We start from the raw sequence: 16,565 nt of genomic DNA, 5'->3' as shown, positions 1-16,565 counted from the left end.
TGCCCAGACGCTGCTTGAAGAGGATGGAATGGAGGATATCACACCTCAGAGTCTACAGAAATTTCTGGATAGATTATATGTAAGACGTCCTCTTGGAGTCTAAAGATGCATGGATCCAGAAAAAGGAAAAGAGAAATCTGCTGGAACAAACTCTGCTTTCTTCCCTTTTTTCCTCTAAAATCTAGTTAGAAAGAATTGGAAATTTGGAGAAAAACGGGGAGGAAAAAGAATCCTGAAATCATCTGAAAGTGATTTTATTGTTGCACTTCAAATCTTTAAAGTTTTAATTAATAAATACTTCAAATTTTATTACCATAGCTGAAAACCTGTAGCATTACGGAGTTATTTCTCCATGCACTATAGGTCTCCATAGCACATACACTCGATGTCATCCCAGCAGGCATATTAGTCTTGTTTGCAAGATGGCTATTTTAGTCAAGAATAATGAACTATGTACAGTGATCATGCATTGTTACTGTAACATCTGCATATGAAGCCAAATTTTCTGTTATCATTAATACCACATTAAAATAAACATATAGAAAGATGTTGAGATAGACACACAGAAAGAGAGAAATTGGACATTTCTTCTTCAGGTTCCACTTTGGTTGTGTTTAAACCCAAACATCATAAAAAATGCTGTGCTGAGATTCTCAGATTCGCGCTGTGATTTCCAGTGAACTTAAGTTTAAGTCTCTTGCGCATGCACAGTTAATTACCATGCCATTGCTAGAGATCAAGGAGAAAACCCTGAAATATACCTCATCATGTGGTTTACATTATTTAAAACTTTTGGACTGAAATTTTAAAAGGAAGTATGAAACAGTGTAGAAACATACAAATCTGTCTTCCTTTTGCAGTACAAAGCAAAATCTTTCAGGAGGTCTCAAACCAATTTAATCAAGAAAGCTAAAACAATCCAAGTGCCATTCAGCAATTACTGTGCATGCAACTGAGAGGGGCACAGGGCTTCCATGGACTAGCAATAGCTCACAACAAAGGTGGCTTAACTTTGCAACGCCCTTCCAATCAGCTGGGTTTGCCACTTACACATGGCTCGCATTTACCTACACTTCACTAGGTTTTTGAGGCAAATAATAGTAGAATTCACCCAGATAGAGCTAAGACGATTTCTTACCAATGCTTTTACCAACACCCAGTATTCCTGTATTTACCACTTTATACTCTCCACCCTTTTCAATAAGTTGCTGACAAAAATTTGTCCACGCTATATATGCAGCAGGCCTTCAGAAAGTCACTTTTTGCAAGTGCAAGTTTATATTCCTATTTCATTATCTCCAGCTGGGAAAAGGAAGGTGGAATTTTAATTCCTCTGATAACCACCAGCAGGGATAAGAACTCTCTCATAGGCTTGCTAAGTGACAAACTAACACTTTGGGTTGTATAAGCATCAGTGGGGAGCAGGGAAGTACTCTTACCTTCAGAACAGAGTTTGCCAGCATATCCAGTGGCTGAGCAGTCACAGTGTGGCTCGCCGTCCAGAAGAAAGCACGTGCCACCATTTTCACAGGGGTTTTCTGCACAGAGCCCTTCCACGTCCAGCCGAACCCCTTGACTGCCCAGGAGCTGTGGCTCAGAGTTGCCATATTTCAGATCCAGGATAAATCCTTGAAATGGAGGCTCACTCAGAACACCATCGAGGGTCAAGGCAGCAGGACGGATGTCCAGCGGGACTCCACCCACAAAAAGGTCGCTGACAATGTTCATATACTGGCGCTGTGGACGCACCTCACCAGGCTTGGCTTCACCATCCAGCACTAGCACCGTCCGAAGGTGATTGCGGCTGACCATCAGGAAGTGCCAATTGCTGTCATTGACCTGCTTGTCTGTGATAACTGTAGTCTCAGCACAGTCCACACTAAACTGGAGCTGGATGCGCCCATCAACAAGGGACAGACAAAGGAAGTCGCAGACACCACCGTCATCGAAGTAGAGAAGCAGCCCAGCTGAGACATTGGTCTTGAACTGGAAGCTGAGTTCGCTCCTGGTGCTGGCATCCCAGCGGAGGTAGCGGGCCCACTGGTTGGGGATGCCCATGAACTCCAGACCCAAGCAGAGACCCAGCAAGGAGCCCAACAGCAAACTCACCTTCAAGGTGAAGTAGACAGAGTGGAGGGTGAAGCCCATTGTTTCAAGAACCTCCTCTTCCCTAGGAGAAAAATAAAAGCCACAATACTGGGAGGAGAACCCCAGCAGTCAACACCAAATCTGATAAATCCCACAGGAGAAGGAAAGCAGAAAGAGAGACAGAGAGAGAGGAAGAGTAGGTGGAAAGAGAGACAGCAAGTGCATGTGACTGAGAGGAAACGTCTCCTCTCCAAGTAAAGATTTCAGCTGTTCTTTAGGATCTGGAGGCCTTTATTCCAGAAGAAAAGGGTATGTGAAGTGATTTCTCCAGGCAGTGTACTTTTGCAAAGGGCAAAATAACCCACAGTGATTTTTTTGGTAGAACACAAAGGTGACACTGGTTGTTCCAAGGAGAGAGGAAAGGCTGAGTTGAAGGCCAAGCCTCAAGTTCTGGTTTCCTAGAAGTGATAACAATATTGATGGAGGTGGCAGTGAGGTGGAGGAGAAAGTGAATTCATAAAGCACGTGATCCTTAGAAGAGTAAAAATAAAGTCAATCTTCATGATGCACGGGTAGCAATCCAGACCATAACTCACTGTTTGGCACTCACAGAGCTTGCTGGACCTGTGGGGTCAAGAGAAGACAAGAAAGGAAAAAGTTAGCTCCATTACTCACCATATCTTTACTATGAAGCTTATTAATATCTTATCCAGTAACTTGTTTACATGTCTTGATTCACCGCCCACTTCTTCATGCATGCAGGTGGCCATATAGTCCTCCAAAACAGCAGGGACCATTTATGTCATCAGAACTAGAAGGGCCAGAGAGAGACCTCACCACGTGACCTGTACACACTGCAACACTGAGCAATGTAAAAAATACACCTCATTATTTAACTCCTTTTACGAAAGCAATCCCATCAACTATATTAAGAAAAATGGTGCTGAAGCTTCCCCAGTAACAACTACCTCTCAGTGAAAATACATAGGACAAAGGCCAGAATTCCTTAGAGCACAAGAATTATGCAGAATAAGGAAGCACATTATCCAAACTTCCCATTCCTCTACTTTCATTATGCTTCCTAGCACACCAAGCAGGCGTTAGAGAAGACATCCCTACCAGCAGCCTGTCATGCTCCTTTTATTTGACTTCTTGCATACTTCAGAGGGTCTAACAGGGACCCTTACAGCCTGAAAATAGTTGCTATACAAATTATATATGGCAACTTGTAGCTTGGATGATAAGAAGTGCCTAAGCACTTACCACTTCCCCTGATCTAATGGTTTGGCTAACAGGCCAAGTTCACTGCTCAGCAAGAGTGAGCAATTCAGTGAGCCTTCAGTGAGCAACAGTTACACCTCCTCGCACTAAGATTTAACTCACTTCTAACTATTTGCATGTAGGCAACTGTACGCCTGCGGTAGGAGGATGTTTTAAGATGACAAGTAAAGACAGTACAAAACTGGGCTCGTTCTTTGAAAATCCTGTTAAAAAAAAAAAAAGAAAGAAAAAGTTCAGAAGTTCTCCACTAACATAGGCGCTTGTTCACAACTATGAGTTGGGCAAGGGGTCAGCTCTGGGGATAGCCAACACTAGCACAGATACAAAGCAGGAAAGGAGGCGACAAGAATCAAGATTCAGCCTTAGGCCTCCCAGCTGCCAGTTCAAGCACATATTTCACAAATCATGTCACCAGTATTGGGATAAAATATTCACTTGAGATGAGCGTTTTGTGATGTGGATGATGACAGCTGATGCTCCTAGTGGGTGCCTGCCCACAAACACTGCAGAGATGGGCAGTGTCAGGAAAGTTACTGCCTGGCCAGGGCAGAGGTTAAGCTGGAGAAGAATCACCAAGCAAGGGAGGGAGACGGCCATAGCCCCAGCCGTACCTGCCCCAGGGACCTGTAGAAGTCATAAGCCTCCAGGGCTGTCAATCTGGCAAATTCAGTCAGCACTAAAAACAAGTCACTTAGAAAACAAAATAGATCAATTAAAAGAGAACCCGCAAGCTAGAGAAACACGAGCTTTCAATGCCCAGTGGAAGCCAGGCCCGTTTCCTGCAGCTGCCTGACTGGAGCTTGTTAGCTAAACTGCTATAAACACAAATACAATCAAGTCAAAACCAGAGGGAAGATAATTCCTTTTAATTGTTAACAGCTTGGCTCAGGAGAATGGAAGGAGGAAAAAAAAAAAAAGGAAGTGTTAGGAGAGGTGTAAAGCAAAAAACAAAAAAAAAAGGGCAAAAAAAAAAAAAAGGATCCAAATGCTCAAATAGTCTGTCTTCCCAATAATCAGGATGCTGGCTCAGTCAGGCCAGGGGGTAGGGGAGGATGTTAGAGCCTTGAAAAATCAAGTGGAGGAAGAAGTACATGGCTCTTGTCCGTTTACCTTTCTCCTCTGTGCTCCCTGGTGGCTCCACTAAAATAGCCCATGATTTATGGAGAAGGAGAATAGAGTGAGAGGGAGGGAAGAGAGAAAGCGATGACCCAAGCCTGGAATTATTGATGAGATGGGAATAGGAATATAATAATGTGTGTAAATTAGCCAGCAGTGTGCACCCAGCAGCTCATGGCTCCCTGGAACATTTACCACCACTGCAGCAAAATTCACTGCTAGGTCAGATAGCCCTGCCATCGCCTGAGCTAGGGAGAGAGTGAGCCCAGCAGGGCTGCAGGCACCCATGGAGACCCTGCACTGCAGCTTTGGATTCTCCTGGGCAAGGCGGGCTAAACCATTTGCATGAGAGGCAGCCCTCAGCCTTGTGACTCTTCTCGCCCTGTTTTAAAAAGCGAACTCTTTAAGAACCAATGAAAGACTTTAAGTAATAGCACTAGGTGTGGACATCCTATAGACAGTCACAGATGAGATGTGTATGTCCATGTACAGCCCAAGCGCCTGTCCAAACAGCCAGATCTCTTCCAACTCCAGGTTGCCGACACCCTGTTTCACATATGAGAAGAAATCTCCGTCTCTGTGGGTCTTCAGGGTCAGGGTTCTGTTTCAATAGAGGAAGAGGGCACAAAAATCATAACATAGAGGTGTCATTTCTGGATGCTTCATTTTCTTTTGGACATTCCAGACCAGGTGTTGGGAAGGCTGGCCTGCACCCTGCCACCAGGAGCCTAGGGCTGTCCAAGGCTTCTCCAGGGCTCTGCAAGTGCCTCTCACTTCTGACCCATAGTATCTCCTGCTATTTGAGTTTTGCATCTTGTGCAGCTCAGCCAGCACTAGCAAACCTTACCACACAACAGTAGGGCCTGAGAGGAAAACTCAGAAGACAGTGTCCACTAAGCATTGGCCAGGATTTGAATCTGAACCTTGAGAGCCTAATTCCCGAGACAGTAAATCTGTGCCTTACCCGTTTCCTGCAATGATCCTCCAAGACACACGGAGAACGAATAATTTTCTGCTCTTACCATTTTATTTTTAGAATAAGTACTACCCTAGCAGCCTCACACAGCACACTGCTACCATAGCAATGCATTACAGTTTGGGACAATAACTATACAATCCCATACTATTTTCTTATATGTATTATCTCGGAGATATCTCAAACTTGCTCACAGCATGAACATATCTGACAGAAAAAGACTTCATGACGGACATCGCTTCTCCTAGTCACGAAGTCGCAACATCCCTGTTCCAATTCTACCTATTGCTCACATGCAAAAGCAATATAACAAATATTTTCCATGTTCTATTTTTAACCTCAAAGTGATTTAGCAGCATGAAACAAGACAGCTAGTCCCACGTGATCAGCCCTTTAATAGACCACTAGGAAAGTCTTTGCAGAGCATTTTAAGAACTTGCTACCCTGAAGAAATGAGGTAGCCAGCAAATTATCTCCACTGCAGCCCGAGCAGCCTGCATCGCCTCCCTGGCCCACAGAAAGAGCTGAGACAACGAAGACCCTGCACGCTGAACAGACGGCTCAGCTTTTCACACACGCAAAGCCCACTGTAGGAAACACACCCACTTTCACTATTCAATCTTCCCACTCACTGGGCTGAGAGAGCTGCACAGCTTCCCGAGCAGGGAGAAGGGAGGCAGCACTGCCATGGTGAAGTGCTACCGACTACCATCCACCTTCCTAAACTTGAGCGCAGCCTATTAATGCCAGGAGGTCAGAGCCATCTGCTTAGCAGCCCCAGGAGGGGGTCTCACCCTCACTTTGGAGTGGCTCTCAACTGCTTATCAGCTGTATGCGGAGAGTGGGTGACATTATCTAATTGCCAACTAATTTCCATAATTACCAACTGGCACACTCTGTATGTGGGGTTAATATCCTTGCAAACATCTCACAACGCACCTGCCTGGGAAACAGCGAGAAGCCGGGCACAGTGCTAATGCTTGGCTTATTTACCCAACTGCACAGAAAGGTTGCAGGAGATGGATTTGCCCTCCCTCCTTCACTTCCTCCCTCCATGACTGCTAATTGCTTATGGACGGATTTCCTTTTTTTAAGTGTAATTTTCAAAAATTCCTAGTGCCGGAGGAATAAGAGAGTTAGATAAAGCCAGGTGCAGGCTGGCTTCTCTCACAAACTCCTGCTGAGTACAGGCCTGCTTAAGTCATCTTATTCCAGTCAAGCATGCTGGACCACAATCGCACTGATACACTGACACTCTCATCGGTTGGGTTGACAGCACCCTCAGTCTGCCACCACCTCTGCATCCCAAACTGCTCATTATGCCATACTTCTGCGTGGAGGGGAAAAACATACATTAGTGACCTAAGACCCATGCATTTATAACCCAACTGACTTAACCCTTGTCCTGGCCTTCACCAGAAAAAAAGAGAATGGAATGGTTTCCCCAGTCCCCACTGAAGCAGAGGAATTTTAAGAAAGGGTAAACAAAGCCCTAATTTGGTTCTGCTTCAATGTGTGCTCCCGCAGTCAGCCCAAGGCTGAGCAATCAGATCGCTACAGCTCCATGGCACATGCTGCTCAAAATGATCCAGTGAGATTCACAGTCAATAACTGATATTACATGCAAGCTTGCCAGTGGAGGAAAAAAAGAGAATTAATAGTATTTATTCAGCCTCTCTTCACTCGTCTAGTTTTCTAGCAAGCAATAGGCTCTTTTTGGATCATGTCTTGAGTGTGGGTCTCCACAGAGACGGCTGTCTCTTAAAAGCAGAAATCTTCCTGCCTCATCTACACCCAATTGAGCTGTGGCTAAAAAAGGAGGGGGGGAAAAAAAAGAAAAGAAACCTTCCAGTGAAAAATTCAGATGTGAAAATTGTGAGTTGCTGCTGTCACTGGAGGAAAAAAAGAGAACACAAAAATCATCCCATCTCACAGCCTCCTCAGCAAGGAAGCATGGTAAGATGCTTACAGAGAAGCGAACGGGGACAGGGAGGCTTTGAAACTCAAGAGACTAGAGAAAGACATATGGATTAATTTAGCTTTTTTACTCCTCTAGCAGAGTTTGCACGTTAGCTATAAATCTGGACTCTGACATCATCCCCTTGCTGGGCTGGAGAGGACTCTCGGGTGGTGCCAGTGGAGCTTGACCTGAAAAAAAGGGGCTGGAGATAGAAGTGGACATCTACACCTAGAGGAGAGCTTGGTGGAGCTACAGCTACACTACCTCATCTTGTAAAGAGCTGAACACATGTAGCTTCTGCTGAAGTCAGCAAAACTTCACAGGATGCAGCATCTTATGAGGTCAGCTGCTGCAAGAGAAGTGAAAGAGGAAATGGGGATCTTTACAGTTTTATCTTGGGCATAAAGAGATACATGAGGATAAAGACTAGCATCCGCAAATGGAAGGAGGGGTTACGAGGATGGTGGTACAGCGCACTTTGTGACCTCTTCTGGATGCTTTCCAAGGATATAGTATTTATACAGATCTCAAACATCGCTGAGAGCTGCACAAGTGCCTTTGCCACCCAGCCTACTCCTCACGAGCCCAAGGAGACGACATACTCTCCTTTGTTCATTGGTTCCTCCCAACACTGATGTTTTCTGCAAGCTTAGCTCTTCCATTCTTGAAAGTGGATATGGAGTTGCTCAGTTCTCCTTACCTGAATTCAGCATAGAGCTCCATAGGAGACAGTAGCAAAAACTCCCTATCAAAGCAAAAAGCAAAAAAAGGAGATGGCACTATTCAGGGAGGTCTAGGGTTGCAATCCAAGAGTGTCCTCTTAAAAAAAAAACCAAACAAACAAACAAGTAAAAAAAAAACCCACTAGACTCCCTTTGTTCCTCTCCCCTACAGCAGATTAGGACATACACATGTCCGTAAACACACTGTCAGTCGTGACCCACAGGCAGTTTGTAGGTTTCCTGGTACCCTGGGCTCAAGGTTTGCAGTCAAGCAGGTTATGACCATTCCCCTGCTCCTACCTGCCCCCAATCCTCACCTGGGGAGGGCAAGACCAACTGTTTATTACATATCTACTCTTGGAGCTCACCACAATAAACACTGTCATTCATCTGAGTTTGTGCAGTACCCAAACTGGGGAGCTGAGATCACATGCACTCGTTTCATGCAAGACAACTGAAATGCCACCGGTGACCTCAGAAAGGATATGAACAAGCTAGTAATATGCTCAGTCCAGCAACAAGCATGAGACCATGGCAGCACAGCCTCACACTTCAGAGCAATCAGGCTGCTAGAAGAGTTAATATTTTATAATGAAGATAATCACCCTTCAAGGTTCTTGCCTCCTGGGACTACTGAATCAAATTTGATTCAGAACTAGAGCTCTTCAAAACTAAGCTGGAAGAAAGAGGGTTAAAAAAAGAGCCGTGAAGGACAGTGTGACTCCCTTCTTAAACACTCTCCCCACCCCACAAGAGGAGGCCATGTAGTCCAAGAGAGTGACCTTTAACTAGCCTACCTAGCCTAAGCTCAGCATGAACGCAATTTACAGACCATTTCTGCTCTCCAGCTTTCTTAACACAAAGAAGAAAAATCAAAACCCAAGCACAATGGAGAAGAAAGAAAGAGAGAAAATAACCCTGCAGAGCAATCATGTCTGGGGCTGCTCTGATGGCTTTCTGTTCCCTTCCAGGACAGAGAAATGACTCCCAGTGTGTTAATTACTCCCATTACCACAAACTCTCTACTAACAAGGACTAGCTAAAAGGAAGCGTTGGCAGCAGCTGAGCAGTTATTGCTCTGTACTGCCATGCAGGAGAAACCAGGCTCCCCCATCTCCGAGCTGCTACTAACTGGGAGAGCTTTTGCAAAACTCAGCAGCCGTTATTGCAATTCCCATAGCAGCTAGGCTGGGAATGCTAGCCTTCTCTCAATTCCACCATCTTTAAAATGGAACAAAGAATACTAGCTTTTCTAGAGACTTTAAGTTCAACAAATGGAAAGCCCTGAAATGTTATTGTTTATTTTACTCTTATTGTAGCCTGTCCACCTCCACTCCTGCATCCTCTCCTTTCTGCCACCAAGAAGCCCAGATGGATCTGTAGCACTGTTTATCCCACCATGTCCTAATGCATCAAACGCAAAGAAGGGAGATGAATATATCACAGCAGGGAACACTAGCAGGGAATTCTGTGAATTTACAATGCTGACATTGCTGATAAATGGCAAAACTTCTTTCAGATCCCATATATGGCATATACATTGTCCTTCCTTTTTTTTTTTTAAATAAAAATTAAGTCTTTTTACAATTGTGCTCCTCACAGCTGAAAATTCAAGTTTGAGGGTGTCATCAATGCCTGAAAATGAGGCTATTTCTAAGATTTTTCTCAGGAGTAAGAGACCGGAAGGAGCTTGGTTTTCCTCCAAAACGGATGTTTCTGTACAGAGAGAGGCCTGCATTAGACATTTTCCAAATGATGTAGCTGGGGCATGGGGGGCTCCCACTGCTAAGCAAGGAAATGAGGAAAAAAAAAAAAGGTCATTGTTTTATCAGCTGTTTGGAATTAGAAAAAGGTACAGAGAATGAAAAGCAACAAGGAGCTCCATTCATTTCACACGCCTTTCTTTTTTTTTTTCCTTTTTTTTTCTTTTTAAAAGTTCTTCAGGTGCAAGAACAGAGTTTCTTTTCCACATTTGTATAGAATCTAACACAACGCAGTCCAGAATGGAGCTCCTAGGCATGCCGAGTACAAATAAATAATACCTGTGATTTTCTGTATTTGAGCTAGCATTAAAATGCTTCTGAATTCCAGCTGGATTACAGTAGTTCCTAAAAACATATGAACAAAAAAAAAAAAACATGCAACAGGACTAGCCAAAAGGGTAGACTAAGAACAAAGGTTAAATTCATTCTTTCGTTCACTAATAGATTATGGTGAATTCCCATCATGTTCAACATGCTTTTTCACTCATGAAACTGAATTTCGTAAGTCAGAGAAGTTTTTTAAAAAACTTATTGGGTTTTTTAAATGATGTGATAGGATGTTACTGAGAGACCAATGCAAACAGTTTGGTTATTTTACTGAAACATCATGCATAGAGGGGACACCGCACCTGGCCAGATTTCTGTCTTTAGTAGGAACAGTAATTCATGTAAGTCATTCATTATAGCCTGCTGGTTCATGGGAAAATAAGCAGCATCCACTTAAAAAGCAAATGAAGGGCCTGTGGACATCTGGAAATTCACAGTGGCTTTTCCCATTATATACCTCTCTACTTTTTATTGCAACCTCATAATCTCATGCAAAATTTCTACTCAGCTTTCCACAAAGCAAACACTAACACACAAACCTACCAAGCAGATACAGTAAGCTGTCTGCAGCCCACAGAACCTCCAGCTCAGTCCTAAGCATCTTCCATAGGTTATGCTCTGCTTGTGGATCAGATGGCACAGACTTCAGGGAGCCCAGTTAAACACTGGTATCCACACTCATGCACATCCTGCAGTCACTGATGTTCCCCAGCAAGAGAGAGCAAAGACATCGGCCAGCTGGAAAACACTCTAAAAGCCTATGGGCAGAGCGCGTTTACGTGTCTGCTTTCCAAACCTCTTTCCTCTTTGCCACTCACGCCAGAAACACATTCCCTTTTGTGGCAGATACGCAACAGCAGGCTGGGAATCCTCTGCCGGGGAAACTCACTCTTCCTCTTCCAGCTCTCTGCTCTTTCGTCTTCTGATATATGAAGTTGTTGCCAAAACTCCCTCTCCCCACTTCTATCTAATGATTATTGGGGGGGACGTGACAGGAAGTTATGCAGAGTTAGCTTTCTCAGTCCTAGTGTGCTGGGGAAGGAAGCAGAAATCGTTGCCAAGATAGACTGCTAGCAAAAATCTTTAAATGTTGGTGTCTTGGCTGGAAAAGGACAATCCTTGAGATGGCTCAGGATATTGAAAACTTTCCAAACCATCATGGAAATGGCTTGGAGTTTCACCTGACAGGGGCCAGTTTCTAAACTACCCAGCAATCATGGGGCAGGTGAGAAATCTGTTCGGCACACTGCACCGGTGAGGAGCTGTTTGCAGCCTGGCCAGTCCCCGTAGTGTTACGCAGTGGCCTGCCAGGGTGAGCTAAGCAATCCTCTGCCTAACCAAGACAGCCTGCCGACAAGGCTGGACTAGCAAACTCACTGTCCTGCCACAGCAGTGGCCACACCACCAAGGACTGAGAGCATCTCCAGTAAAGCCCACTACCCCGCCTTAGTAAGCCTCAAAGCAGAGAAGAAATATGATGCTTATTGCAGTCTATCTTCTGACAGGAAGCCTATTGAATGAGAAAAATTTAGGCTCAAGAGCTCTGTAACCCCAACAGCCCAGAGAGCAGGAGGAGCTGCATGCAGGATGGGACTTCTTTTTAATTCACACGCATCTTCCTGGATTATGTTTCTGTGCTTCACACTATTTTGCCCTGTAACTTTTCTCTCCAGTTATACCCTTCCTCAGAGACTTGCTTCTGCGAAATGCAGAAACAAATGTGAGGCTGTGTAAAATAAAAGGAGCTTTACAAAGTTCAAGTATACGGGATTCATCTGTTTACTTCAATGAAAACACCTAATGGTGAGATAATGACATTTCTCAGAGCAAACAAAAAATACCTAGTCAAAAAGACAGGGAAAGAGTACTCTGAGTGAAGAGTCGCAATATAGGGTGGCAAAGAGGCAGACGACCGCTAAAAAAGCAAGCCCAAGAGCACATTCTGGGCAGACAAAAGTACCTGGGCATGTGTGCAAGAAGGTAGGGGAAGCTCTGTTGCCCAATACATTTTCACGTGAACCTGGAAAAAAACAATAGCAAATAGCATAGCAGGGAATAAACCTTAACTACCAGAGACGTAGACTGTGTGGCGCTGCACCAGCACAGATCTGCTCCCTGCCTGTATTTTATGACTCATTGCTGAAAACCCAAAACTAGGCAGTGCTGTGCCAGGGCCACAGACCCAGAAAGCAAAAATCTGTCAGTTAGCTTAGTATCTCAGGTGAGCCAAGGGAAAAGAGCAGCCTGATGGAAATTAACAGTTCTACAAATTATTTCAAATTTTGTAATGGAGAGTTTTAATACCACTAGAGAAGACGCTTCCCTTTATTTAAGCATTAGTTGTTACATACTGATAAATCAATCACATCTAGTAGATTTAGAAATAGTTAAAAGACAGATATTCTACTGCAAATACTCCTTTAAAAGTCAGATGGTCTTTTAAAGAGTTTCCAGCCTTGGGACTCGCAGTGCAGTGCCCTGGAAGACAATTGACATTCTGAGTGACTGGGCTGCGAATTCAAAATCCCAGCTCGACCTGCTCAAGTCAGGATCCAAACTCACATATTTTAAAAATAGGGGGAAAAAAATAGAAGAAGAAAAGAGAAAAAAAGAGAGAGTAAATGACTTGAATTCCTGCAACGGTCCAGGAAGGAATCTCTCAGTGCAAAACTTTCAGAGGCAATGGTGGGCCAGTGAACGCACACCTCCATGTCTTGCATGGGACATGTTGTCTGCTTTGACATACTAAATATGAATCTCCATACTCTTAGCAGGACACCTGACAAAGAACAATTGCTTGCTATGAAAACCAGTAGAGAGAAAAAAATCCCCACATTTATTATGTTAAGGTGCTTTCATTGAATTTTCTGTTGTTAATTCAAAAATGAAGTATTCTGTCTAATTAACTGGCTTTGGTAATAATAACTTTTGGTCATTACTTGCTATTTCTTCTTTTGTTTCTTCTGGAAAGAGGCATAGAAGAGGAAAAGTGGGAAAACTCAGACTGCTACAAAAATAGCTTCATTCTTAGCAATTGCATAACTTTTCATTCCAAATCAAATTTAAATGTATTTCCCTCCCTTTCAACAAGAAATCTGAACGCCTTGAATAATACATCCTTTCTGCTAACATTGTTTTCGCAGTCTGAAAAGCCATTATTTTGACAAAAACATTTTGAGCAGTTCTTGCTAACAGCGCCCACTTTTTTCCCTTCACTCCAAGGCCTGCGCTCTGCTTGGCGCCTGCTTAGGAGGTGCTCAGGAGATCAGTGATGAGTCAGTGACAGGCCCCTCTACTCTTTGGCCCCAGTTTCAATCTCGTCCTTCCAGGTGAACTGCTAGGCAAGGTTTTGCTAGCCGGTAGCAAATAGGTGGCCAATGAGAAATGCTGTGGGATTAGCCCCAGTTTCTGAATTAAACACCACAAAACCTCTCACCAGAAACCAGGATTCCTCTACCAGCCACCAAGTAGAGCAAGCAAGAAAAGAATAAACAATAAAACTCCTCTCTACACCTACAGATTCGTTCTGCCTCAGATATGGCTAAAATACGTGGGCAAAAAAAAAAGCCAGGGTAGACAGAGCACTCCAGTCTCCCACCCCACACCTGTCACAAGCACAAAAACATGTTTGTGAGTAGCAGAGGGAAAAGCTTCTCTAATCCACACCTACATGGAAGATACCTGAAGTGTTTGTAATAACCTGGCAGAACTGCTTCAAAATTGTGTTGAGTAACTGAGATTTAGAAGTAACTATGGAAAATGATTACTTGGTACATTGGGCAACAGATGGTTCCTGAAACCTGCCAGTTGCCAGCCTCTAGGCCAAACTTATCCCCCATATAACGTCATCACGGATTAATTTAACTCATTGTATCTGTAGTACCTAGTTATACAGTGCCAATATTTTGCTGTTTAGTAGCTCGTCGCACATATAGGATCCATGTTTTAGCCGCCAGGGTATATCTTTTGAGTCAGAAGAAGTCTCACGACCTGTTTGTGTAGCCTTAGGCAAAGTGCTCTTTCAGGGGATATAGCTGGCACTACAGCAGCCGCATTGTAAAGTTTAATTAGCGATTGTAAAGTGCTCAACCCACTCAAAAGACAAGCTCACATAAGAGCAACCTATTTTCCTTTATGACATTAATAGTCGCCTTTCGCGTTAAGCCAGGGAAGACGTAGCTATAAAATGTTGCAGGCTTTCTTTTGTTGACTCTGATGGCTCAGACTGAAGAGGTGCACGTTTACCACTTACGGAAAGGCATGGCAACAGAAGCTCGACCCCCTCCACCCGACCCTGTCGCCAGCTGTCCCGGCACAGCACTCGGACCACACCGCACTCCCGAGCGCAAGAGGCTCCTCGCGCCCCGCAGCGCAGAGCTGACGCGGTCCGCACCTCCCCGACTCCAGCTCTGCAGCGGGGACTACCGAGCCCAGCCATATGATATGTCATCGCGTGACATAACACGGGAACCGGGACGCTCACCTTCCCCATTTACATTGCAGTTGCTTACAAATCAAGTAAACCTATACGCTGGCCGCTGCGTATTTTAAACAGGAATCACAGCCCACATTGGACACATTGGTTAGTCAGAAGATAAGCAACCCTAGTTCTCCCCCAGTCCTCCTGAAGGAAGAACTTGTTTCTGTCTTTTCAAAGACAGATAACCAACCATTTGGAGAAAAAATGGGTAGCTTTAACTCCATTTTCCCCAGCGGTCATCTAAACCATCCAAAAGGCTCCCTCCTCCTTCGGAGGAAGGAAAAGGTGCAAAGCCAGGCAGGCTTCTTGTATGTAGCACTGCCTAACACTGAGGATCAGCTTTACAGACCCCATGTTCCTCCCACTTTTCTGGGTTCATAAAAGACAAAAATAAAGACAAGTCAAAAAAAGCCTCATGCATCTAACAGGAGAAAATCCCTGTGTAGTCCTCTATGCATTTAATTAACATCCAAATAAAGAAAGAAAAAAACGTACCAAGTTCATGTTCATATAGTTAAGTTAGCCTTTTGAGAAAATAAAACATTTAATTACAAATACTGTTTAAAAATATGAAAAGTTCCTTTCAAAGCAGTCAGTTTTCAAATATGTGAAATGTGCACTACTGCAAAAAGTAAAACTGCCTGCACAGTTTACAGGAAAGAGAAGACACACACCTCTGTAAACTGCTTTTCAGGAATCCCTAACGTAGGATTTCCTATTACACAAAAAGGGAAAAGGGTATGGAAAGGTCCATTCCCAAAAACCCATCGGCTCTTCCGATTGCCTCACAAATATAGGCTAGAAGTAGTTACCTGTTAAAAAATACATGTCGATAAAAGGTATAGAGTTACTCCGCTGCACCGAGCCAGCCTGCTGCCTTGGACTACAGCTTGCTGTTGGCTCTCTCTCAGATGTCTCCCTGGAGAATCCTAAACAGCCTCACCATGACAAACATGGCTCATCCCGGAGAGCAGAATTGGAGGCATTCAGAGGATATCCCCTAAAATATCCATTCCCAGTAGTTTTTTTCTGTCTAGTGGGAGAGATTAAGATTGCAACTATACCAAACCATACCTGACATGCACTACACAACTAGTTGATTTTAAGCCACAGGACTGCAGGCTGTTTTGTGAGGATGAAAATAAAGTCTGAGGTAATAGTGCCACCACGGCAAGAGCACACGATTGAGAACAGGAGGGTGGCCAGAGCAGTGTTCAGCAGAAAATTTGCTGTTAAGGTAGGTAATAGCAATAAAGCCAGGAAAATGTTTTAAGCAGAACTGCTGTAAAACAAATTTGGATTAAATTGATGTCATGGACTTCAAGAACAGCCTTCTCTTAACCTGTACATCTGTAAAAGCTACAAATCCCAAACCCCGCAGGGACATCCTCCTCCCCAAAGGAATTCATCCCCAACAGACTCACCAGTTCTTCCTCAACATCAGCCTGAGAAAACTCTGCTGTTGAAGGCTTTTTCCAAGTCATCGACTAGATGCAGGTGCCTCTGGCACCACACCCAGGCCCGCGCACGGCCCCCTGCAGCACCTTTGCACTGAGGGCACAAGGCCCTGATCTGCTTCATGTGGAAATCAGCCTGTCTCTATGGCAGGTGCTTTGCAGCAAGAGGAGCCCTTCTTCCTCACCCAACTCTTGCTGCAAGGACATTGCATACTGCCCACTGCCAGAGCAGGAGCTCCTCTCCCATGGGCCGTATCAGCCTTTTTAACATCCCACTTCTCCTCACAAACAGACAGACGGACACACACGCATACACGCACACTTGCAGCACAGCCACTCCCCCCGTGAGGGGGGCTCCTTTCCATAGCAGAGGCCATACGTACCTTCTCCAGGCC

At 44.4% G+C, this 16,565-nt stretch overlaps 1 protein-coding gene across 4 annotated transcripts in view; it reads right to left on the bottom strand.

Annotated features, from left to right (window-relative positions):
* The window catches only part of NRXN3 (neurexin 3), a 1,027,384-nt gene that overhangs the window by 977,092 nt on the left and 33,727 nt on the right, over window positions 1-16,565 (bottom strand). For all 4 annotated transcript variants that reach the window (XM_068946691.1, XM_068946692.1, XM_068946693.1 and 1 more), the window contains exon 2: window positions 1,440-2,712. In XM_068946691.1, the coding sequence (XP_068802792.1) occupies window positions 1,440-2,148 (709 nt within the window). In that variant the 5' untranslated portion in view covers window positions 2,149-2,712. The remainder of the gene's footprint in view (window positions 1-1,439; window positions 2,713-16,565) is intronic.

The sequence above is a fragment of the Struthio camelus genome, chromosome 5 (assembly GCF_040807025.1).
Source record: "Struthio camelus isolate bStrCam1 chromosome 5, bStrCam1.hap1, whole genome shotgun sequence".
NCBI classification, from domain to species: domain Eukaryota; kingdom Metazoa; phylum Chordata; class Aves; order Struthioniformes; family Struthionidae; genus Struthio; species Struthio camelus.
The sequence above is the reverse complement of the archived record's forward strand: the minus strand, read 5'-3'. Positions and strand labels throughout refer to the sequence as shown.